We start from the raw sequence: 25,503 nt of genomic DNA on the forward strand, positions 1-25,503 counted from the left end.
AGCAAATACATCCATCCTTTTCTTTCTTAGGCTGGATTCAACCTATGCATTTTTGTGCTTTTTGCATTTTGCAGATTTAAACTACAGAATGTGTTCCATAGGAAACCATGTCAAATGGACTGCAGTGCAAATCTGCAAAATGCAAAAAGCACTAAAACTGCATAGGTGTGAATCCAGCCTTACAGTGCATTTTAGGATTTTGCCATCAAGGAATCCCCACAGAATTTTTATCTTTACTGCTTATCTTATTTTTTCAGGACTGTTTAGACTTTGGAGATTAGATTTAATTTGCATCTGTATTTGTGTACTAGTAGGATGTTGGGTACTCTTTATGCCATACTGTTTGGTGTACTTGTGTACCCATGTCTTTTGCTACTGATTTTTCATTATTTCAAAAACTTAAAGTGGTTCTAAAGCCAAAATGTTTTTTACCTTAATGCGTTCCCTGCATTAAGGTAAAACACGTTTTACAGATTTCTGCTTTCCACCCCCTCTCTAAATACTTACTGTACCTCAATTGATCCAGCACTATGCACAGCTGCATATCTTCACTCCCTTCTCTTCCTTTTCGTGCAGGAATTTGGGCAGCAGCATTTGAGGAGGAAGTGGGGGTGGGTCCAGGCTACGCTGTGTGTCTCTATGGAGCATGGCTCCATAGACATACACTGCTTGGGAGTGAGCATGCAGACTATAAACTGGGAATCAATCATCCCGTCCCTGAGTACCCTCCATTGGCTAGCTGTGAAGGACTGAGTTACATTTAAGACCCTCTGCCTCATTCACAAATGTACACAAGGAAAAGCCCTGCAATACCTCTGCGACAAAATAAAGCACTACACCCCAGGTCACCCTCTCCGGTCAACTAACCAGAACCTCTTCCACATCCCCAAGACCTCTTATTAATTAAAAGACGAATGAAGGTTCACAGTCCAAAGACCACAGCCATGGAATGCTTTACCCGCGGACATCTGCTCGGAAGAAAACCATCTGGCCTACAGGAAGAAGCTCAAGATCCATCTCTTCTGAAGGCCCAGACAGACACCGGCGGCAAAAGCGCCCTGAGGCGATTTAGTTGGCATGTGTAGCGCTATACAAGTTATTGATTCATTCATTCAGGAAGTGACCTGCTATGGGGGCACACAGAGAAGAGGAGGAGCCAACATTGCTGGCTGGGGACCCCAGAAAAGGAAGTTCGGGGCTACTGTGTAAAACCATTGCATGGAGCAGGTGAGTCCAATGCCGCGTACACACGAGCAGAATGTCCGACAGAAAAAGTCAGACGAGAGCTTTTCATCGTATATTCCGATCGTGTGTATACCTCATCTGACTTTTTACAGTGCAAATTCTGATGGACCTAGAAATAGAACATGTTTTAAATATTTCCGATGGAACCAATTCCTATCCGGAAAACCACATGTCTGTATGCTGTTCTGATGGTCCAAAAACGACACATGCTCTGAAGCAAGTACGAGACTAAAGCTATTGGCTACTGGCTATCGAACTTCATTTTTCTAGTCCCGTTGTAAGTGTTGTATGTCACCGCGTTCTTGATGGTCGGACTTTGGTATGATCATGTGTACGCAAGACAGTTTCAGCGTAATTCGGTTGGAAAAACCTTCAGAGTGTACAGGGCATTACATGTTTATTATTTTAATTAAACATTTTTTTGTCTTTAGTAACATTTTAACCACTTCAGCCCTGTAAGGATCTGCCCCCTTAACCACTTCAGCCCCAGAAGGGTTTACCCTCTTAATGACCATGCTATTTTTTTGTGATACGGCAATGCGTCACTTTAACTGACAATTGCGTGGTCATGCGACATTGTACCCAAACAAAATTGATGTCCTTTTTTTCCCACAAATAGAGCTCTCTTTTTGTGGTATTTGATCACCCCTGCATTTTTTTGCGCTATAAACAAAGAGCAACAATTTAGAAAAAAATATTATATTTTTTTTACTTTTTGCTATAATACATATATAAAAAAAATATATTTATCAGTTTAGGCCAATATATATTCTTCTACATATTTTTGGTAAAAAGAAAATGACATTAGGCGTATATTGATTGGTTTGCGCAAAAGTTATCGCGTCTATAAAAAATGGGATAGATTTAGAGACTTTTATTTTTTTAACATTGTGGAAGACAAATCTGACCCCAAATGACCCTTTTTGGGGACCAGTCACATTATTACATTGATCAGTGCTATAAAAATGCACTGATAAATGTAAAAAATGTCACTGGCAGGGAAGGGATTAACTGCGTTCCCTCAGTATGTTCTAACTGTAGGGTGGATGGGCTACCAGGGACATGACAGAGATCATTGTTTTTTCGATGACAGGGAGCAGTAGATCTCTGACATGTCCCCGGGCAGAACGGGGAATTGCCTTGTGTACAAAGGCAGTTCCCGTTCTGCCTCTGTAATAGGCATTGCATTCTAGCTCATTATGAAATATTTACCTTAGAACAATGCCCTGCAGTGCCACCTGCACTCCGTTCCCACGGTCCACATCTTTCACCAAAGTTACTTCCGGGTTATCATGCTCCAGCGCTGTGATTATGCAGAGCCACAATGACTTCACTCTGGGGCATGCGCATGGGAGCCCCTGTTCACGGCACAAGCCATGAAAAACAACACCAGTAGGCTATTTCTTCAGTGCGCATGTGCCAATGAGGTCGGCAGCAGCATATATAGTGAATATCTCTTAAACTGTGCCAGTTTTTATTAGATATTTACAGTACCTACAGGTACTGTACAATTGGTACAAGTGGTGTAACAGAGTTTACAACCACTTGAAGGCAAGTAACTCAGAATAAGCTGCAACCAAATGGCAAGAAAACAAAGCATGCACTTTTTTTTAAAATTGTAACTAAATGCATCACAACACACAACATGTGCTTTGTGGTCTCCTGTAGTGCAGGCTTATCAGCACCTAATGTATTGTGCATTGGAGTGCCACTTTACATGAATGTTACCATATCACACTACAGAGTGCAGTATGTTACCACACATTTTACAACATTACCACAATGAATGAGTATGATTGAAGGGGACCTAAGGGAATTTGAGGGTGAGCATGCTTCTGGTTATATTATGTGGTGTATTATGCCTACATGAAGAGAGAATTATTTACTCACATTGATGACAGCCATAATCCAAAATGCATAGGCCACATTAGTTAGTGCTGGCCCATCCTGTGGAAGAACATAATGTGACACATTTCCTGGATGATGAGGTACAAATGAGTTCCTAATATGTTCCAGATTGCTACTCCCATTCAGGGTCGAGTTGGACTGAATGCAGTTGGTGTCTGAAAGGAATGGATCTGCTATCAAAGGACTCAGAAGTGCTCCAAAACCAACAAAGAAATGAAGCACCTAAAAAAAAAAACGAACAAAAAACATATGTTTACTAAGGAATGCTGATTCAACTTTTTAAGCATGATATGTTTCTACTGTTGAAGTTTAAATAGGAACGGAAATGGCAAGGAAAAAAAAGTCCTTATTATTGTACTCAATATAACTGGTTTGCTCTTTGTGTTTCTGTGGGTTGCAATTTAACAAAATGGGGGTTTTACTCGCCACTCTTCAGAGAATAAACACTTGTTTTCATTAGCCAGCATATAAGCAGGAAGCAAAATGTATGTATTTTTAAAACTGTAGTTCAAATGGTCCATTAATGTAATAGGGTCAAAGGATCAGTGTTCACTTACCATTTTTCATAAGAGACATAATTCATGAGGTTACATGTAACTAAACCCAGGACCCTGCATTCACTATATCTGGTCTCTCACAGTACACAGAACATGGAAATGCAATTATTTTAGTAAACATAAACTGCTAAATACCTTTTTTTCATCAGCAGTATAAAGCAGTCTTGTGACTTCAATAAGTGTCTGGTTAAAGCTTGTAGGAGGTGTTTTCGTTCTCCCACAATTGTGATAGATGAGAATGCAGGACCCCTGACCCTCTGTCTGGACAGTGCTGATTGGCCCTGTGCTGATCACATGCACCCTCCCAAGAAAAATAAAAAAATTCTAGCAATTCAGACCAAACTGAGCATGTGCAGCATGTCCCCTGACTCTGTAAATATCAGGAAATATATTGGGAGTCAGTGGAAGAAGGAGATCATCAGAGGAGGCAGGATCAAAAAGCCTTTTGACACAATGCAGAGGATTAACTTATAAGGTCCCACGGTGAGCATAACAAGCATGCTTTACTGCATGTACAAACCGATTTTACTGTTGTGGGTTTAGTAACACTAAACTAAGGCCTGGTTATCACTTATGCAGGTTGGAGTTTGCATATTGCAGGCGCATTTGGCATTTTTCAATACACGCTTTTCATCCATTGAAGTCTATGGAACCAAAAACCAGAAAAAAGTCCCTGGCCCTTTCCATTAAATGCACAGTTGTGAACTACATCCATGTTAAATGGACTGTAGTGTGTTTCTGCGAAAATGAAAACATGCTAAAAAATGCATAGGTATGAACCAGGCATTAGTAATGAGATATTGCTACCAAAATCATCATCGTTTCCAATTGTCTGAGGTATTACAAAGCCAAATCACAGTGCCATACTCTACCCAAGGGATTCTCTATTATGAGTTTGATGTCTATAACTGTCATAAGTAATAAAAAAAATTTTTGTTTTATGGCAGTATAAGAAGGTGAATATAGTAACAGACAATATGCAAGCTCACAAAGAAAGCTTTAGGCCCCTTTCACACTATCGGACCGTTCAGGTCTGCCTGTCAGTTTTGACGGCGGACCTGAACGGGCGCTCTATGCTAGTCTATGGATTGTCAGGCTAGGTGCAGATAACAAGTAACAGTTCAGGTGTGCTGATTATACAAAGAGTTCAAAGCACATACCATGAGCTGGTCTAAGCAGAGCAGGTCAGCTGGGACTAGTAGTACACCGCTGCAGACGAAGGTAGATGATTGCTGGACCTTGTAGTTCACTGCTGTAGGTGAGGATAGATGATTGCTGGACCTTGTAGTTCACTGCTGTAGGTGAGGATAGATGATTGCTGGACCTTGTAGTTCACTGCTGTAGATGAGGATAGATGATTGCTGGACCTTGTGGTTCACTGCTGCAGATGAGGGTACTAGTAGAATCAGGCAAAGCGTAGTCTAGGCAAGCTGGGTCATACACAGGTAGATCAGAATCCAAACGGTACAGAATCAGAAGCAAGTAAGGAGGGTCAAACAAGCCGGGTCAAACACGAAAGTCACAGAGCAAATATCAGCTGGATCAAACACGAGTGAACTCTAACACGAGCGCTGACTGAATGCTGATACAGGTGATTTAAACGTGAGCAGGCCAATCACTGTTGTTTCCCAGACACAGGCTGTGTCAGGTGAGTTGTGCTGGGTCCTAAAGGGATTCTAGTACTGACAGTACCCCCCCTTTCTCGAGGGGTTGCTCCTGCACCCCCAGGCTTACTTGGATAACGGAGATGGAACTTCTTCTTAAGTCGGTCAGCATGAAGATCACGAGCTGGTACCCAAGATCGATCCTCCTGGGGAGATGAGAGTAGACCTAAGGTGACCTCCCCGCAATCACCTAGGTCCTGGCGTTTCCCGGACGTGTAGGGCACGAACGGAGCATATGACCCTTGAGGCCACAGTATAAGCAGAGTCCCATATTACGCCTGCGTTTGTGTTCCTGGGCAGATAACCGGGTGGAGCCTAACTGCATAGGTTCTTCCTCAGATTTGGCACTGGAGATGGAATAATCAGGTGGTAAGGAAGGTATACAGTTTGCCACAGCCATTGTTTGTTCTCGCCTCCTCTCTCGCTGGCGGCGGTCAATTCTAATAGCTAGACACATAGCCTCCTCCAGTGAGGCTGGGTAGGAGAAGTTGACCAGAGCGTCTTTAATCGCATCTGAAAGGCCAATTCTAAACTGGCTGCGGAGAGCTGCATCATTCCAGCCAGATTCCGGGGCCCACCTGCGAAACTCTGAGCAATACATTTCAGCTGTGGTAGTTCCTTGTTTTAAGTTACGCAGGGTCGATTCTGCAGTAGCAGCACGATCTGGATCATCATATAGCAACCCAAGGGCTTCAAAGAAGGCATCTACTGTTAGTAAGGCTGGATGGTTAGGTTCCAGGTTAAAGGCCCAAGCCTGGGGGTCACCCTGTAGCAGAGAGATAATGATTTGAACCCTCTGAGTTTCATGGCCAGACGAGGATGGCCTCAACTTGAAATATAATTTGCAGCTGTTTTTAAAGTTGCAAAACGCTTTACGGTCACCAGAAAACCGGTCGGGCAAAGGAATTTTAGGTTCAGATGGAGTTTTAGTAATGGTGGTAGTAGAAGGAGATTGCACCTTGGTGAGCTCTGTGGCCATTTCCTGAACTTGATGTGATAAACAGCAAAGTTCTTGTGCAAACAACTGAGCCTGTTCAGGATTCATGATAGGTTTCCCTTTATGTATTGGCTCGTGTTAATGTCAGGCTAGGTGCAGATAACAAGTAACAGTTCAGGTGTGCTGATTATACAAAGAGTTCAAAGCACATACCATGAGCTGGTCTAAGCAGAGCAGGTCAGCTGGGACTAGTAGTACACCGCTGCAGACGAAGGTAGATGATTGCTGGACCTTGTAGTTCACTGCTGTAGGTGAGGATAGATGATTGCTGGACCTTGTAGTTCACTGCTGTAGGTGAGGATAGATGATTGCTGGACCTTGTAGTTCACTGCTGTAGATGAGGATAGATGATTGCTGGACCTTGTGGTTCACTGCTGCAGATGAGGGTACTAGTAGAATCAGGCAAAGCGTAGTCTAGGCAAGCTGGGTCATACACAGGTAGATCAGAATCCAAACGGTACAGAATCAGAAGCAAGTAAGGAGGGTCAAACAAGCCGGGTCAAACACGAAAGTCACAGAGCAAATATCAGCTGGATCAAACACGAGTGAACTCTAACACGAGCGCTGACTGAATGCTGATACAGGTGATTTAAACGTGAGCAGGCCAATCACTGTTGTTTCCCAGACACAGGCTGTGTCAGGTGAGTTGTGCTGGGTCCTAAAGGGATTCTAGTACTGACATGGATGACATCCGATCTGGTCCGATCCGCTAAAAGTAGATGGATGGCGCTACATTCGGATCATGCTGTCCGTTTTCATCCGATCTTTCCATAGAAACCAGCAGCACTCGACAAGCCCCTCCCCGCTCAGTGAGCAGAGAGGGACCTGTCATCTGCCAGCTCAGCAGAGACCAAAGGAAAGATCTCCCACTGAGCTGACGGACAGAGGCGGACTCTGTGGAAGCGGATCCGCCTCGTGAGAATGAGACCTTATTCTCTACTCCAGGCTTAAGCTGGTTATAAACTAGAATTCGTTTGAAATGTTTAATTTCAAGACTGTTCAATCAATTTTCTAAACATTAGTGAGGACAAATTGATATTTGTTTTTAACTGTAGTGATGAGAAAATTTGAAAGGAGTAGGATGAAAAGTTTTTCTGGAACAAACTAATTTCTAACAGTGTATGTGGTTTTGGTTCAGAAAAGTACTTTGGAATGACATTCGCCAAAATGTACTGAAATGCCAAATTGGTTATATTTTAATGAATAGCAAGTGCATTTATATTCAAAACAGCATGAAACTCACTTTTGCTTGCTTTGTTTTATTAAAATATTGTTTGTATGGCCTTTATTATTGGAGGTGTGGAGGTCCTTCTACTGAATATTTCCACCCTGCAGTAGATGGTCCATTCACACTGCTTTACAAACCCTTGTCTTGTCGTACACTGGTCGACGGTCTCTTAAAGCCCGAACATGCAGAGGCTTGATTTAGGCCTCATTCCCAAGTGGTGATTAGTTGTGTGCCTCGTGCAGGGCCATGTGTTATCGGCACAGGGATGCACAGATGATCCCTGTGTTGGCAGTCCCATAGATATGTATTGGGGCACGTAGTTGCATGGACACAGCCAATGAATGATGCATCCATGTCGGTGCAGGTGCATGACTGCACGTATTGGGACACAGCGACAGTGTCCATGCAACATTGTGTCCCAATACATATTTATGGGACTGCCAACACCGTGATGGATGCAGCACCTGTATGTACCTGGGCCGGTAACATACAGCCCTGCATGGAGCACATAGCTAATCGCCCCATGTAAAAGTGGTTCTAGTAATTTTTCCTGCTCCTAAACTGTCTCTGGCCCAAAGATGACTGCGGATCTAACTGTACATATTGTTTATCATTTTCTCTATCCTTGTGGCCTCTGTAGGAGGTGCAGAACCTTGAAAAAATCTTGTAGGTGTTGGACTAACTGCAGTATTTATAATGTTCTCATGCTTGTGGATTAGCTAAAGATAAAAACATATAGTAACAAGCAAGTTGTGAACATGTCATACAGGCAAAACCAATATGTCAAAAGCCAAGAATGATGCATCCAGTTTGCACTTTAACCACTTTCAGACCGGACCATTTTGCTGGTCATTTTGCTGGTCAATGACCAGAGGTCTTTTTACAATTTGGCACTGCGCTGCTTTAACTGGTAATTGCGCGGTCATGCAATGTTGTACCCAAACAAAATTTGCGTCCTTTTTTTCCCACAAATAGAGCTTTCTTTTAAAGGTATTTGACTGACTCTGCGATTTTTATTTTTTGCAATATAAACATAAAAAGACCGAAAATGTTGAAAAAAAATGATATTTCCTGACAGACTCCATGGCAGCCTACGTATGGGTTAATCCCGCCTCTCATACCTCATAGGACCCCACTCCCATAAATCTTTGCTTCTAGCTAGAGACTGTGTTCCTTTTTTGTCCTCCTCCTAGGACCAAGGTGTTTTCTTACCTTTCGGAAGCTTTAATCCTATCCTGGTGGTTTGCACGTTGATGATGATGGCGGTTATTCTTGGAGTTCATATTTCCCAGCTATTAGCAGGGAGGACACAGGCACTGAAGAGCGATGCTGTGAAGATCTCAAAGTCATCCATTGGTTGACAGATTGCATCATGGCCATTCGTCCTAGCTATTAGCGGGAGGCCCTTTATTATTGTGCCGATCGGGCAGAGAGTGTATCGACCCTCCCAGTCCCAGGATGGATTGTGCTGGCTTCAGTGTGGTGATGTATAACATTTTCATGGCAGCCTGTTTTTGTGTGTTTGTTTGTCCTTACCTGCTCCGGTGTAGCCATGGCGGCTGGAACGCTTTGCGTTTCAAGTCCGCCGCTATTCGCTCTCACTGCGTGGCTTCGACTGAGATTGAGGCTTGGTTAGCACGTGCGCAGTTGGGACAAGATGGTTGGGTTTCTGGAGCAAGTTAACTATTTATCCTCTTTTCTCAGCCCCTCTAGGTCTGAATCTCAAGTCTTGACACACAGTGATAGTGACAAATCTAGGTCACAATGCCATCATTCATCTTCAAGCACTAGACATACCGGATCGTCCTCCAGACATAGGAAGGAAGGCTCAAAGTCTGGTTGTGGAAAGGACTTGCTGGGGATGTAAAACTCAGGTTCCAGAGGGTAAATCTCTCTGTGAGTTATGTTACTCTCGGGCTATGAGGGAAAGAGGATCTGAGGACCAGCATGTGGAGGCTCTGGTCAGGAAGGTGATCCAAGAATCCATGAACAAGTCAGATTCCAGCCATACTTTCAATCCTCCTTCGCTTTTAGCCCTAGTTACTGATGTGGTTGATCCTGAGGCTCCAGGTCCCTCTCATCACAGTCTTTCTATTAGTGGATCCTCCGATAGCGAGGTGGAGACGGATGAACCTGGCGCAGGTTTTGATTTTTCTCAGGTTCCATTCTTGGTTAGAGCAGTCAAAGATGCTTTAAAATGGGATGAACCGGTGGAAGCTCCCTCTAAGCAGAAGAAATACTTCAAGCATCTCAAGAAAGACCGCCAAAATTTTCCTTTTTTGGAAGAACTTGGTGAAATTATTTCTGATGAGTGGAACAAGGTTGAGAGGAAAAATTCCTTGATCTCTAAGGTAGCAAAAATGTATCCTTTCAAGAGCGATGAGGTCAAACATCTTGAATCGACCCCTCTTATCGATGCCGCTTTGATGAGGTTGGTGAGGCATGTTACCCTCCCTCTGGAAGATTCCGTTTCCTTCAAAGATGGTCTGGAGAGGAAGATAGATACGGACCTCAAACGCATCTACATTACTGCAGGCATGGCTTGTAAATCAGCCCTAGCCCTCGCTGCGTTATCTAAGGCCATGGAATCATGGACTGATGATATAGGTACCACCTTAGGAAGCATTTCTGAAGAGCTGGTCAAGACCTCACCAGTGCATGAACTGAAGATGGCCTCGGCGTTCCTGGAGGAGGCAACCCTGGACATAATTCGTCTGGTAGCTCGCGTAATGCTCTCTTCGGTCACGGCTAAACATGCCCTGTGGTTGCGCCCATGGGTTGCGGATCCTGCCTCTAAGCAGGCATGGTGTAAAATTCCTTTCGAGGGATCTTCCCTCTTTGGGAACAAACTTGACTCAGCTATTACCCGTGCTACCGGGGGTAAATCGGGTTTTCTGCCCCAGGATCGCCGTCTCATGGGTCAGAGAAGAGTTCTTCCCAGACAAGAACTGGAACGTGCTAGGGATGCACGTCGTTACAGACCTGGACGCGAGTTTAGGAAAAACTGGAAAAGAAGCCAGCCTTCAGGTCAAAAGCTTCTTCCTCTGGTGGTTGGGAGGCTTCAAAGTCCTTTTGATATGGGGTCTGTCCAGACAGAGCAAGTCGGGGCTCGTTTACTCCGTTTTCAGCACGTCTGGGCAGCCTCGATTCAGGAATACTGGACCGTCAAAACGGTCTCCTCAGGACATTCTTGGGTCTTCAACAATCCACCCATTCACCAGTTTATGCCAACGGTTCTTCCCTATTCAGAAGAAAAAAGACAGATTCTCGTATCATACACAGAATCACTGATGGCTCAAGGGGCCGTTATTCCGGTTCCAGCCGAGGAAAGATTTCAAGGAGTTTACTCCCCTCTTTTCATGGTCCTCAAAAAGAATGGCTCCTGGAGACCGGTCATCGATCTGACACATCTAAACTCCTTCATAAAAAAGGAAAAATTCAAAATGGAGTCTCTGCTGACAATACGCCAGGCTATTCACCAGGCGACTGGCTTATCTCAATAGACCTCAAGGATGCCTATTTCCACGTTCCGATTGCAGAAGATTACCAGAAGTACCTCAGGTTTGCAGTAGATCAGGTGCATCTCCAGTTTACATGTCTCCCGTTCGGGCTTTCCACTTCGCCTCGATTATTTTCAAAACTCTTACTGGCGGTCGTGGCTTTAATCAGAGTCAGACGCATCCGGTTACATCACTACCTGGACGATCTGCTCCTACTTTCTCAAGACAAAGAGCAACTGTTGTCTCATCGGGAACAGGTTATTTCTACCCTAACAGAGTTTGGCTGGCTCCTGAACAAGGAGAAGAGCCATCTAGAGCCAACACAGTCTCTAATCTTCCTCGGAGCCCAGTTCAACACGGTAATGAGCACCATCTCCTTACCCCTGGAGAAAATTCCGGTGATTCAAAGCAGGATTCGGCTTGCAATGTCATCTTCTCTCCTCAGAGTCTCTCAATGTCAAAAGATTATCGGCACTATGGTAGCCACAGCCCCTATGGTGAAGTGGGCACAATGGAAGATGCGTCCCTTTCAGAAAGGGTTTCTCCAACAGTGGGATCCAAGGACTCGAGATCATCTCGTCCGGATAACCCCTTCCATGCGGGAGAGCCTCCCTTGGTGGCTACAGCGGAAAAATCTTCTTCATTGTCATTCCATAGCACCTGTTTCCTGGGTCACAGTGACAACGGATGCCAGCAGCAGAGGTTTGGGTGCTCTCTGTCTCTCGGAAGTAGCCCAAGGCAGTTGGGATTTCCCTGTCCAGAGCGTGGTATTGAACGTGCTGGAACTATGAGCCGCCTTTCAGGCGCTGCAAGCCTTTCTTCACCTGACGTCAGGAGCTTCAGTTCTTCTTCGAATGGACAATACAACAGCTGTATCCTACGTCACAAGACAGGGGGGGCACACGCAGTCTCTCTTTACTGAGGGAAGTAAGCCCGATTATGTCCTGGGCCCAGTCAAATCTGAGGGATCTGACGGCGGTTTATCTCCCAGGAGTTTAAAATGTTCAGGCAGATTTTCTTTCAAGATTCTCCCTGGACAACAACGAATGGTCTCTCCACAGCGAGGTATTCGATTGGATTCTGTCTCTGGGGATCCTACCGGAAGTGGACCTGTTTTCCTCCCCGTGCAATTTCAAACTGGAGAAATATTACACAAGGTGTCGTTGCCCTCAGGCCTTCGGAGTGGATGCCCTGATGGACCAGTGGAGATTCCACAAGGCTTATGCCTTTCCCCCGACTCCGATCATTCTCCGATTTCTGGCGAAGTTCAGGTGGGAAGAGGTCGAAGTAATAGCGGTTCTTCCGTATTGGCCCAACAGGCCGTGGTTCCCACTCTTGTTGCAGCTCAGTTTCCAGGATCCAGTTCCTCTGCCCTCCAGACCGGATCTCTTGTCACAGGGAACGACTCTTCACCCATGTCCATCCCAGCTCCATCTGATGGCATGGTTTTTGAGAGGGAAAAACTGGAGGCGTTAGGTTGTCCCGACACGGCAATCGCTACTTTACTGAATGCTAGAAGTCCAGGTACCAACAGGGTCTATCAGAGAATTTGGTCAAAATTTGCAGACTATGTGTCCACAACCAACGGTTCGTGTAAAGACCCGAAGATAAGGGATGTTATTGGCTTTCTTCAGACAGGCCTGGACTTGTCCTTATCGGTGAGCTCCTTGCGGGTCCAGGTTTCCGCAATATCTGCATTTTCAGGTGTCTCCTGGGCCAAGCACCCTCTCACAAAACAGTTCTTCAAGGGAGCGAGGTTTTCTAAGTGGGATCTTCCCCTTGTCCTGGATTACTTTTCAGAGAAAGATTTACATCATGGGAATCAAGTATCTATTAAAGAACTTTCTTGTAAAACTGCCTTCCTAGTAGCCATTACGTCAGCCAAGAGGGTTTCGGAGATCAGTTCTCTGGGCTGCAAAGAGCCGTTTCTCACTTTCTTCCCTGATCGTGCAGTTTTGATCCCTATGTTAGAAGGTGTCATCCGTTTTCCATGAAAATCAGGAGATTGTGCTTCCAATCTTTCAGGCCTCTGAAGATTCTGGTATTCATCCTTTGGACGTTGGAGACGTTTTGAAACAATATTTGAAAGCCACAGCTCCTTTCCGGAAATCTGATCATCTGTTCATCCTTTTCTACGGAAAGAATAAGGGTTTACGTGCTTCTTCCCGAACTATTGCAGCCTGGATCATCCAAGCCATCCAAGGGGCTTATAAGGCTAGGGGTTTGGCTCCTCCGGAAGCGGTGACAGCTCAATCTACTAGGAGCGTTTTCTACATCTTGGGCGGCTGCCCGTCACGTTTCTCCGGAAGTGATTTGTAAGGCGGCTTCATGGTCGTTAATCAATACATTTATGATGCACTATTGTGTAGAACCAGCGTCCTTGTGTTCGGTTAATTTTGGTTTGAATGTCTTATCTGTTGACGGTGCCAATATAACCTTTTTTCTTTATCCAGCACTACTTTTTGTTATTAGAAAAATCCAATAAACTCAATTTTAGTCATACATTTAGGCAAAAATGTATTCAGCCACATGTCTTTGGTAAAAAAAAAAGTCAATAAGTGTATATTTATTGGTTTGCGCAAAAGTTGTCACGTCTACAAACTAAGATACATTTTCTGGAATTTACGCAGCTTTTAGTTTATGACTGCCTATCTCATTTCTTGAGGTGCTAAAATGGCAGGGCAGTACATTTTGCAAAGTAGACACCCTAAGGAAATTGATAAGAGGCATGTTGAGCCCATTGAATATTTAATTTTTTTGCCTCAAGCGATTGAATAATGACAAAAAAACAAAACATTTTTTTTTTTTTACACAAAGTTGTCACTAAATGATATATTGCTCACACATGCCATGGTTATATGTGGAATTGTACCCCAAAATACATTCTGCTGCTTCTCCTGAGTACGGGGATACCACATGTGTGGGACTTTTTGGAAGCCTAGCCACGTACGGGGCCCGAAAGCCAAGCACCGCCTTCAGGATTTCTAAGGGCATACATTTGTAATTTCACTCCTCACTACCTATCACAGTTTTGAAGGCCATAAAATGCCAAGATGGCACAAAACCCCCACAAATGACCCCATTTTAGAAAGTAGACACCCCAAGCTATTTGCTGAGAGGCATGTTGAGTCCATGGAATATTTTATATTTTGCCACAAGTTGCGGGAAAATTACAAACTTTATTTGTTTTTATTTATTTTTCACAAAGTTGTCACTAAATGATATATTGCTCACACATGCTATGGGCATATGTGAAATTACACCACAAAATAAATTCTGCTGCTTCTCCTGAGTACGGGGATACCACATGTGTGGGATTTTTTGGGAGCCTAGCTGCGTACGGGGCCCCGAAAGCCAAGCAACGCCTTCAGGCTTTCTAAGGTCGTATGCACGGTCTCCACGAGGACGACAGAGTTCATTGTCGCTGAAGTGCATGAACCGCAAAATCTGCTCGTATCGTGCCCTGGACATGGAAGCAGAGAACACGTGCATATGGTGAATTGGGTCAGTGGACCAATATGACCGCAACTCACTCTTTTTGGTTATGCCCATGTTGAGGGAGAGGCCCAGAAAGATCTTAAATTCGGAAACCGTAATTGGTTTCCAATGTCTGGCAAGGGCGGACCGGGGAATAGTGGCGATGTGTTGACCAGCGTACAAATTGCTTTGGTCCACAATAGATCTATAGAGATCTTCGAGTAAAAATCAAGTAGCGTAAAATCAACTGTTTCCACGTTAATGCCAGGTTGGCCAGTGAATGGGGGAAGTACGGGTTCTGCAGAAGTGGTGGGCACCCAATCAGCATTGGCGAATTCTACAGGAAGGGCACTATGGGTACGACAGTCCTGCCTTTGTCTTCGTCTTGGTGGCAGCGGGACACTACTTGTGCTTGCCACCTCGCCAGCTTGAACTGCACTTATGGGACTCGCCACGTCACCACGTGATACTGCAGTGCTGGATGTACGTCCAGGGTGTACTAGGCCGCTGGTGCTTGCCAGTTCACCAGAAGGATGAGCGGCTCTAGTACGTCTCTGCTCCATACGAGGGACCTGCGATTCTTGCACCTCAACAACAGAAGAAGTTCGGGATCGGGTACGCCTGCCCTTAACAGGGACCTCATCTCCGTCGTCAGAGCATTCTGTCATTGAGCCGCTGTCCTCTACAGGATCGTATTCTGAGCCTGAATCTGACAGATGAGTGACTTCCTCTTCACTATCTGTCATGTTCAGAAATGTGTAGGCCTCTTCACTAGTGTACCTTCGCTTTGCCATTTTGGGCTCTAAATTTAGGGGTACACTAGTGAGACTCACAGGTAAAAAAGCACCTAGGCTGTCAGCGACTGTATCAAAACGCTACAAAAAAAACTGTTAGCGATTGCAGGGATCAAGCCTGACACTGTGAATGCTGCAGTTATGTGTGTTGTGTTTTGTAAGTGACAGTGATCGATCGATACTGCACTTGGGTGGGCTGGGCTTGGCGGAGGGGCTAAACGCAGGTGCTAGCAGGTATCTGGGCTGATCCCGCTAACAATGCGTTTTTGGGAAACCTAAACTGCTGGCGATGCTAATATAGATCTGATCAGATCAGATATTGATCTGTTCAGATACTATATTACTAAGGGAGGCATATGCGTTGCGCGTGGGTGTTAGCGGTACTGGCACTAACCTGACGCTGCCTGGGGCGACGCAGACCCTATCTGACCCTCAAACTTATATCACCAGCCGGGTGATCAGGGGGTTAAACCTTTATTAGGTAATCAATGGCGGGTGCCCTGAAACTATAAAAAAATAACTAACCAACCAGCGTCACCTGTAACAGTTATATGCTGATCACTGGTGAAAGGGTTAACTAGGGGGCAATCAGGGGGCTTTATGCGGTAGTATATGGGGGTCCCTGACGCTATAAAAAGCTGCGGTGAACCTAAATACCTACCTGCCTAACTAGCGTCACCTGTGACACCAATACAGCGATCAGAAAAGCGATCGCTTATTAGGGACACTGGCGACGGGGGGTGATCACGGGGTTAAACCTTTATTGGGGGGTTAGGGGGGTACCCTAGACCTAAAGGGGGCTAACTCTAACTGCCCTAACAGTTATTGCAGTCACAAATGACACCAATGCAATAAGAATAAAATAAAAAATGCAATTGGTGTCACTGTGACTGGGGGTGCAGGGGTGATTGGGGGGGGGGGTGAAAAAGACTGACACAAGGAGAGATTACATCACTTCCTCTGCCTGTGGTTACAATACAGGAGAGGAAGTGATGTAGTGCTAGCATTTCATTCATCAGGAGCGATCGCGAGGGGGTGGCCATGAATGAATGGCCGCCCCCTCATCCCGGATCGCTCCTGCACGGAATCCGACCGCCGCTGGCACCGGGGGGGGGCCCGATTGGGCTCCCCACCCGCAGGAAGGCATGGACGTACCTGTACGCCAATATGCCTGCCCGTGCCATTCTGTCTACGTACATCGGCGTGCGGCGGTCGGCAACTGTTTAACATAATACTATAAGTGAATACTATTCCCAGCTTTTGTTTGTTTATTTGACCACTTGCCGACTGCAATATATATATATATATATATATATATATATATATATATATATATATATATATATAAAATATGGGGTTATGGCTGAAGCTATCCGCTATAACCCCGGTATTTTTTTCAGCTGCTGGATCGCTTTCAGAAACTCATCTGTGTTTCTTGGGCTTACAGTTTTACCGTGAAATGATCCGATGGTGCGGACTAGTTTGTCTTTTATTGCTTCTATGGCCTTGGAGGACCAGAGCGATGTCATGACATATTTACGGCCCAGGTTGGAAGTAAACCAATTTTTTTATTTATTTTTTTTAAAGCAAAAGATTAAAAAAAAATGTTTTTTGTTTTTTTTGATCTTTTGGTTTTAAAGGTAAAGGAGAGATTTGGGGTCTTTTTGACCCCAGATCTCTCCATAAAGAGGACCTGTTATCCTTATTTCTATTAAAAGGGATGTTTATATTCCTTGTAATAGAAATAAAAGTGATAAAAAAAATTAAAGGGAGAGTGTAAAAATAGAAACGTGTTGGAGTTATAAAGGTGATGATACAACAGATGCTTAAGAGATCTGTTGGCATTATGTTTCCTAATTATGTAATCATTTTCATTATATATTTTATATGTGGCTGTGAACTAAAGTGATTAAAACATTTTTTTTCTTTCTAAAACATAAGTGCTAACTGCATCAAAAAGCATAGAAAAAAAACATTAATAATAATCATAAAATTATATTTTACTGTTTACAGATAGACTACACAACTCTTACCTGTAGGAAAACAGCTGCGTCCTGCTTGTATATTTTTACCAGTTGGATATTGGAGATTGTGTCAATGCACCCCATGGAAAGACCAGCCACTGCCATTACCACTGCAAGCACACCAACATGTCGGCAAAATGGAATTATAACAAACACCATGGAGATGATCAGAGAAGATGTGAAAAGGACAGACAAACACAGCTTCAACCTGTAGATAGTAGAAGGGGTAAAAGTATTCAGAAGAAAAACAGGAGTAACTACAGATGTATGTTTAGTTTATAAAGGTATCCATGGGTTAGCGCTACACCTATCCTTAAAGAATACCTTCCATATATTTGAACATTTTGAATTGACCTTGTAACTTTAAAAAAAAAAACTCATACAAAAATGTTGCCTTCTGTGAAAACCAAATGTTAAAATTATCAGTAAGTTCATGCAAATTTGGACAATGTAGGGTTTGAAAATGTATGCAAACCTCTTCCCATCTTTTTTTGTTGTTAATTGGGTTGCTCATTATTATTAAAGTATGTAAAGTGGTTTGTACAAATGTTTTTTTTGTCCTAGTCAGGACAAAAAAAATATTCTTAGTCATGGAATATTGAAAAATTGCAAGTCTGGAGCTGAAAGTAAAAAGTGAGTAAAAAAAAAGAAATTGTTGACTTTTTAACATACTTCAACAGGCAAACATTAGATCTTGAGCCAAATAGTGCCTACAGATAAAAGTGATATTCTAGAACAAATGGCATTAAACATTTACATAGTGTATTCATTTTCCTGATTTATATTAAAACTGTTGTAAAGGCATTAGGATTTTTACCTTCATGCATTATCTTCCCCAATACTTACCTGGGCTCCCTTTCAATCTAGCGATGTCCACAAGAGCCTTGCCTCTCCGGGAACTCACGCACCTGATTGGCTCACTGGCTGTGATGGCTCCCGCTGCTGGAAAAAGCCAATGAGGAGACGGTAGGGGCGGGGGCCCAGTCATGGCTCTGTGTATGAATGGACACACAAATCTGGGGTCAGAGCTCGCCTGCTTGGGTACTCCTAGGGCAAGTTGCTTGATGTGTGGGCGCTCAGCAAAAGGGAGAAGCCAGGAGTGCCAGCGAGGGACCCGAGAAGAGGAGGATCGGGGCTGCTTTGTGAAAAAACTCTGCACAGAGCAGGTAAGTATGACATGTTAGTTATTTTTTAAATAACAATTACTTTAACCACTTGCTGCCCTTCCTATAGTAAAATGACGTCCCGTTCTGGGACAAAGTCATAATATTGCCCCCAGGAATTTCCAGCAGCATGGCAACAGCCGCCACTCCGCGTGCCCAGGACACGGCATGCCCCTGATCTCAGTAAACAGCCGATAATGTGGCTCTTTACCTATGTGATCGGTTGTATCCAATCACGGCTGGTCACATGTAAACAAGAAAGTGATGTTTATTTGTTTGGCTTTTCTACACTGTAGTCATGGTGTTCGCGTGTTTGAACAAATTTTTTGCTGAACCGGGGGATGTTTGGCTCATCACTAATTGTAAGTTGATGTTATGCCACTACATAGCTTGGTATCATCTACAAACAATGAAATGGTACTTTTAATCCAAATCTTTTATCGTTTATAAATGAAAAGCAAAGGGTCCCAACATTGAACTTTGGGGTGCACGACTAATAACCTTAGACCATTTAGAGTATGAATCACTAATCACTACTCTATGGTCTTTTAGCCAGTTTTCTACCCATTTATAAAAGGTATCAAATAGACGGACTGATGGGGCAATGCCGCATTTCGCCCTCCCACAGGGCTTCATCAGAGGACCCGCATATGCACTTTTTATGCGCAATAAATATCTGTTCTTAGCATCCTTCACTATCAGTCTCTTCTTTTCCTTTTGGGTACCTGGTTTTTATGGCTGAGAAATCATTTTGAAGGATTATTTATCATCAAGTCACACCACTGAATCTGCCATCCTGTTGACGTCCTTTGGATATCGCTATAAGTCTGTATTGACCCCCAGACTGAAAAGCTGTGTGTCGTTGTGATCTGGTGAGTGGGGACACATGTGGGGGTGTCTTGATATGCCTCAAAAAGTTTTTTCTGCAACAGTTTCTCTGTGCTTTTTGCACACCAGATGTGAAGCATTCTCTGTTTTTTATGGACTTCTTTTTTTGTTGTTTTCACTCATGATTGGTCTATGTGTGTGAGTGCTGTATTTATGTATCTTTATTTGCATGGTGACCTCATATTTTACAGGTTTCGAAAGATTCGTTTACAGCTACAGCATTAAACTTGCTCAGGTCATGGCGTGTTTTTCCTGTGGCGGTAAGATAGTTAACCTCTATTGACTGGGGCTACGCCAGTCTGTAAATTACTTACTACTCATAGTAAATTAACTTGTTATCATAAATGCCTTCAGCATTAAGCACAAGGTGACCTCTTATATAAACAGGCAGGTAGAGAAAAACAAAACCTGTCAGAAATGACTACAATGTCAGAAAACTGAAAGCAAAAGCCACGTTTATTATTATCTTAAAACATTCATTTTGAAGTTGTTTTAAAATGGCATCACGATATATCAGACAAATGTAACTCTCTTTTTGGGAAAGTGTACCTGTTATGGCGTCTTTGTGTTTTATGTATATTTTCACATATTAGACTTTACTCTGTCATGCTTAGTCAAAGTTTGCACAGAGAATATGCTATACAATGAACATTTTGTAAACTATTATCGTTAATGGTCTGAATTTTTGCATAGAGAGACATGAGATCTGACATGCAGGAAAATCCTGAGTCGTTTTTTTTTTTTTTTTTTTTACATTTCATTCTAGTTGTAGGCAAATTACAAATGGGAAAAACATAGAAAAAAATGTATATCCGTCATACGTAAGCCTAAATAAATATTATCTAAATACAATAACTCTGTGTATACATACTTGGATTGTAGCATCCTATGTGTATTTCTTTTTGAAAGTAATCCAGCATGCAGTAATCCAGCATGAAACCTACCCCCTGTAGTATCCCGCAGGACCTGCTAGGCCCCCCTCTATGAGCAGCATAGTAATGATGACACTGCTACTTTTACAAGGGTGTTTGGTGCACATCAATTGTTTTTTGTTTTCCTTGGTAGCTATTGTGAAAGGTTTATGTGCCTGGAATTCAACTTTAAAGTGTTACTAAACCCACAACAGTAACACCAATCTGTATATACTGTAAAGCATACTTGTTATACTCACTGTGGAACCTAAGGGGTTAATCTTGTGTATTGTGTAAAAAGGTTGTTTAATCCTGTTTTCACTGATCATCCCCTTCTGTTACTGTCCCCAATCCATCTCCTGCTAGTACTGAGCCTTAGGGGCATTTTGCACATGCTCAGTTTCATGTAATAGCTAGAGAGTTTTTTATTTTCTTGAGAGAGTGCATGTGATCAGCACAGGGCCAATCAGCACTGTCCAGACAGAGGGTCAGGTGTACTGCAGCCTTATAGGAAATTCAGAAGCGAATGAAAACTCCTCCTACAAGCTTGAACCAGACACAAACACAAGTCACACGACTGCTACATACTGCTGATGAGAAGGTATTTAGCAGTTTATATTAACTAATATAATTGCATTTCCACACTCTGTGTAGTGTGGGAGACCAGATTTAGTGAATGCAGGGTCCTGGGTGTAGTAACACTTTCAGTTCTGTGGAAACATCAAAAACTTTTGCACTTTAAATTGAGCATGATATTAACCACTTGCCGACTAGCTGTCGCAGTTTAACTGCGGCTGAATGGCACGGCTGGGCAGAAACAACATTATATAACGTCGCTTCAACCTGTGGCCACTAGGGGCACTGCGAGTGTCCAGCAGGCACGATGACCGCCAGGCACCCACGACACACCGAGAACTAGGATCCCGATTCTCTGAGGGGAGAAGAGAGTGGTGTGTTCATACAAAGTATGAACAGCAATCTGTCATCTCCCACAAACACAGTCCCATCCCCCCTTCAGTTAGAACACAGAGCGGGAACACAGTTCACCCCTTGATCGCCTCCTAGTGTTTAACCACTTCCCTGTCAGTGACATTTTTACAGTAATAAGTGCATTTTTATAGAACGATGCAGGCAGCTTACACTGACAGAGAAAATATATATTTTTTTGTTTTTTCTTTTCTTTTCTTCTTTTGTTTTTGGTATATGTGTATCTCAGAGAAAAGATATACCTGTGCTCAAATCCCAACAACTTGTCAATGTATTTACCCCTTTAAAATGCTCAAGGCACCCCATTCTAAAATGTAAAAAAGTAAACAAATAGTTTTACATAATGCAGCAACACGTAGGACACCCAACGGAGGTCATCCAATGTTAGAGACGATTCATTCTTCCACAGAAAACACGTTTGCACACCAGTAATGACTACAATTCCAATGTTTCTCTTCTTCCTAAGTTTCTTTACCTCACTCAACTAATGTGACCCCCGAGCTGATGGAGAGGGACAGGAGAGGGTCAAACAAGAATGCTGTGCAGTTGTCCATTGTCCTTATCAACCGATGATGTCTGTTAAGGTTGCAATGACGCACAATGAAAACTTGTTCCTTTTATGTAACTAAATGCAAGCTTTATCCACCTTGTTGGCTTTTATAAAGAAACCTGAAGGTACCTTGGTTGAAAAAGGCTGATTTAACCACTCATCGACCAGACGCCACAGTTTTACTGCGGTAGAATGGCACGGCTGGGCGAAATGACGTTCTGTAATGTTGCTTCTCCCTGTGGCCACTAGGGACGCGCACCCGCTGCTCGCCCCCGGAGTCGATGCGAGCGCCTGGCAGTCGCAATCACTGACACCCCGAGAACTGGGATCTGTGTGTGTAAACACAGTTTCCAGTTCTCTGAGGGGAGAAGTGACTGATCGTCTGTTCATACACAATATGAACAGCGATCTGTCATCTCTCCTAGACAGTCCCCTCCCCCTTCAGATAGAACACAGAGAGGGAACACAATTAACCTCTTGATCGCCCCCTAGTGGTTAACCCCTTCCCTGCCAGTGAAATTTTTACAGTAATCAGTGCATTTTTATAACACTAATTGCTGTATAAATGCCAATGGTCCCAAAAATGTGTCCGATGTGTCCGCCATAATGTCGCAGTCCCGATAAAATCGCAGATTGCCGCCATTACTAGTAAAAAATAATAATAAAAAAAAATGCTTTACATCTATCCCCTATTTTGTAAAACAATCAAATATACGCTTATTGAGATTTTTATTACCAAAAATATGTAGAAGAATACATATCGGCCTAAACTGAGAAAAAATTGCTTTTAAAAAAAAATGGGGATATTTATTATACCAAAAAGTACAAAATATTGTGTTTTTTTTCAAAATTGTCGCTCTTTTTTTGTTTATAGCGCAAAAAATAAAAACCGCAGAGATGATCAAATGCCCCCAAAAGAAAGCTCTATTTGAGGGAAATAAAGGACATAAATTTTCTTTGGGTGCAGTACCACACGCCCGCACACTTGTCAGTTAATGTGACGCAGTGCCAGATTGCAAAAAAATGGCCTGGTCATTCAGCAGCCAAATCTTCCGGGGCTGAATCGGTTAAAGCAGAACTGAACTGTATCTGATCACCACAAACTGAAAATCCTATTTAATTCATTTTTAATATTCAAAGCAAATTCTTCCATTCATTCATGGCTCTATAGTTTATTTTGTTGAAAAATCACTTCAGTACGGCGGGTTTGTGAACCTTTTCTGTATGCTTCTTTGATTCTATTACCTCAGCTACATTGTCCTTAATTATAAGGGTTGTTCTTATATAGTAGGTGAGGTTGAAAAAAGACACAAGTCCATCAAGTCCATCCAACCTATGTGTGTGATTATGTCAGTATTACATTGTATATCCCTGTATGTTGTGGTCGTTCATGTGCTTAGCTAATAGTTTTGCTATTTTTCATTTATTCACACTTTTTTATATTTCAAATTTTCATCACACCATTTTATTACTTTTATTTTGTTTTCATCTTCCGGGGCTGAAGTGGTTAAGCTGGGCAAGACAAGTCCCTCTCAGGCTCTCATGTTTCATACAACTTGTGATGTGTGACAGTGTACTTAAAGTACTCGGATTCGGACAATGCTACTATGGGGAACTCACTGATGGCAGAATAGAAAGGGTAAGGGTCAAGGCCGAGCCTCCAGAACATGGACACAACAGCAGGTAGATTGCAACACCTCAGGCAGTGGCAGGTGCTGTGCAGGTTGACTGTGGGCAGCTGATCAGCTCACACTCAGGCACAGGCAGCTCTCTTCAGACATGCTCCCTTCCCTCAGGCTCTGAGCCACGCTGAAGAGGTGGGTGGGTGGAGGCGGAGCTAATTGACTAGGCACGGAGGCTGAGCGCTGTGAATGCTGGGGTGGCTACGGCCTCTGACATCACTGGTTGATAGACGCCAGGCACAGGTGATCCTAGCAACCAGTGCAGCAGACAGCCAATCAGGATCAGCCCTGCTCCTGCTGACTGATCCGACCTCCTCCTGACAGGTAGGGTAAGGCCGGTCGGCTTGTAAGGTACGGGCATAGGCGTGCGCACCCCAAAGCTTAACCACTAGCCTACCACCCACCGTCATATGACGGCGGGACGATAAGGCTCTTGTTCTGGGCAGACGTCATATGAGGCGAGCCCATTAAAACAGGGCATGCGCGCAATCGTGTGCACGCAGCCCTGTACTGTCATGGTGGAGTGTCACCTAGACCCCGCTCGTCACCGACAGGGGTGAACAGCCACTGGGCGTGGCTGTTTACCATGTGACCGGCCATGTGACCGGCCATGATGAAGTCACAGAGGCGATTCAGTTCGTATGTGCGCTATACAAGTATTTCATTCATTCATTCATTCATAGGTGGTACCGCCCCACTTTGCACAGCGCATGGGCGTGATCGGGAGCTCGCTGCGCATGCACGTCGGCGGCGTGTTCCTGGAAACACTGCTAGTCACCGACAGTGGTAAACAGCCATTGGCTGGAGGCTGTTTACCACATGATCAGCTGTGATCCTTTCACAGCCAATCACTAAATGTAAACCGCGGTAAAGAGATGTTACCGGGTTCTCCTCCTCACACACCGATCGTGTGTGAGAAGGAGATTGCAGTAACATCTTGTTACCGCCTACAGTGTACACCAACACACACTGATTGCCCCCCCAATAAAGAGGATCTGTCACCACCCATCAAAGTATCTGTCACCACCTATCAAAGTACCTGTCACAGTTCATCTGAGTACCTGTCACAGTCCATCTGAGTACACGAGTACCTGTCATACCCCTCAGAGCACCCGAGTACCTGTTACAATCCATCAGAATACCCGAATACCTGTCACAGTCCATCAGAGTACTCAAGTACCTGTCACAGTCCATCAGAGTACCCGAATACCTGTCACAGTCCATCAGAGTACCCGAGTACCTGTCACAGTCCATCTGCTTACTCGAGTACCTGTCAGTCCATCTGAGTACCCGAGTACCTGTCACTGTGCATCTGAGTACCCGAATAGCTGGCAGTCCATCTGAGTACCTGTCACGGTCCATCAGATTACCCGAGTACCTGTCAAAGCCCATCAGAGTACCTGAGTACCTGTCACAGTCCATATGAGTACCTGAGTATCTGTCACAGTCCATATGAGTACCTGTCACCACCCTTCATAGTACCTGAATACCAGTCACCAGCCGATTAGAGTACCCGAGTACCTATCTGTAGCCCATCAGAGTACCCGAGTACCTGTCACCAGGCCATCAGAGTACCCGAGTACCTGTCACCAGGCCATCAGAGTACCCGAGTACCTGTCACCAGGCCATCAGATTACCCGAGTACCTGTCACCAGGCCATCAGAGTACCCGAGTACCTGTCACCAGCCCATCAGAGTAACCGAGTACCTGTCACCAGCCCGTCAGAGTACCCGAGTACCTGTCTGCAGCTCATCAAGTTACCTGAGTACCTGTCTCCAGCCCATCAGAGTATTCAAGTACCTATCTGCAGCCCATGCCTCATAGAATATGCATTGGGGTGTTTGCTTTCCAAAATGGGGTCATTTTGTGGGTAATTCCACTGGGCTGGTGCTCAAGGACCTTCAAAAGTGTGATGGGTAGGAATGAAA

General features: G+C 44.0%; 1 protein-coding gene across 2 annotated transcripts in view; it reads right to left on the reverse strand.

The window, feature by feature from the left end:
* Positions 1-25,503, reverse strand: part of SLC60A1 (solute carrier family 60 member 1) — a 171,877-nt gene that overhangs the window by 62,747 nt on the left and 83,627 nt on the right. For both annotated transcript variants that reach the window (XM_077481218.1, XM_077481219.1), the window contains exons 2-3: positions 17,404-17,602; positions 3,136-3,375 (exon numbers count right to left, since the gene is read on the reverse strand). In XM_077481218.1, coding sequence (XP_077337344.1) covers positions 3,136-3,375; positions 17,404-17,602 — 439 coding nt within the window. The remainder of the gene's footprint in view (positions 1-3,135; positions 3,376-17,403; positions 17,603-25,503) is intronic.

This window comes from Lithobates pipiens, unplaced genomic scaffold, assembly GCF_037356315.1.
Source record: "Lithobates pipiens isolate NorthernLeopardFrog02 unplaced genomic scaffold, aLitPip1_a1.2 Scaffold_16, whole genome shotgun sequence".
Lineage (NCBI taxonomy): Eukaryota > Metazoa > Chordata > Amphibia > Anura > Ranidae > Lithobates > Lithobates pipiens.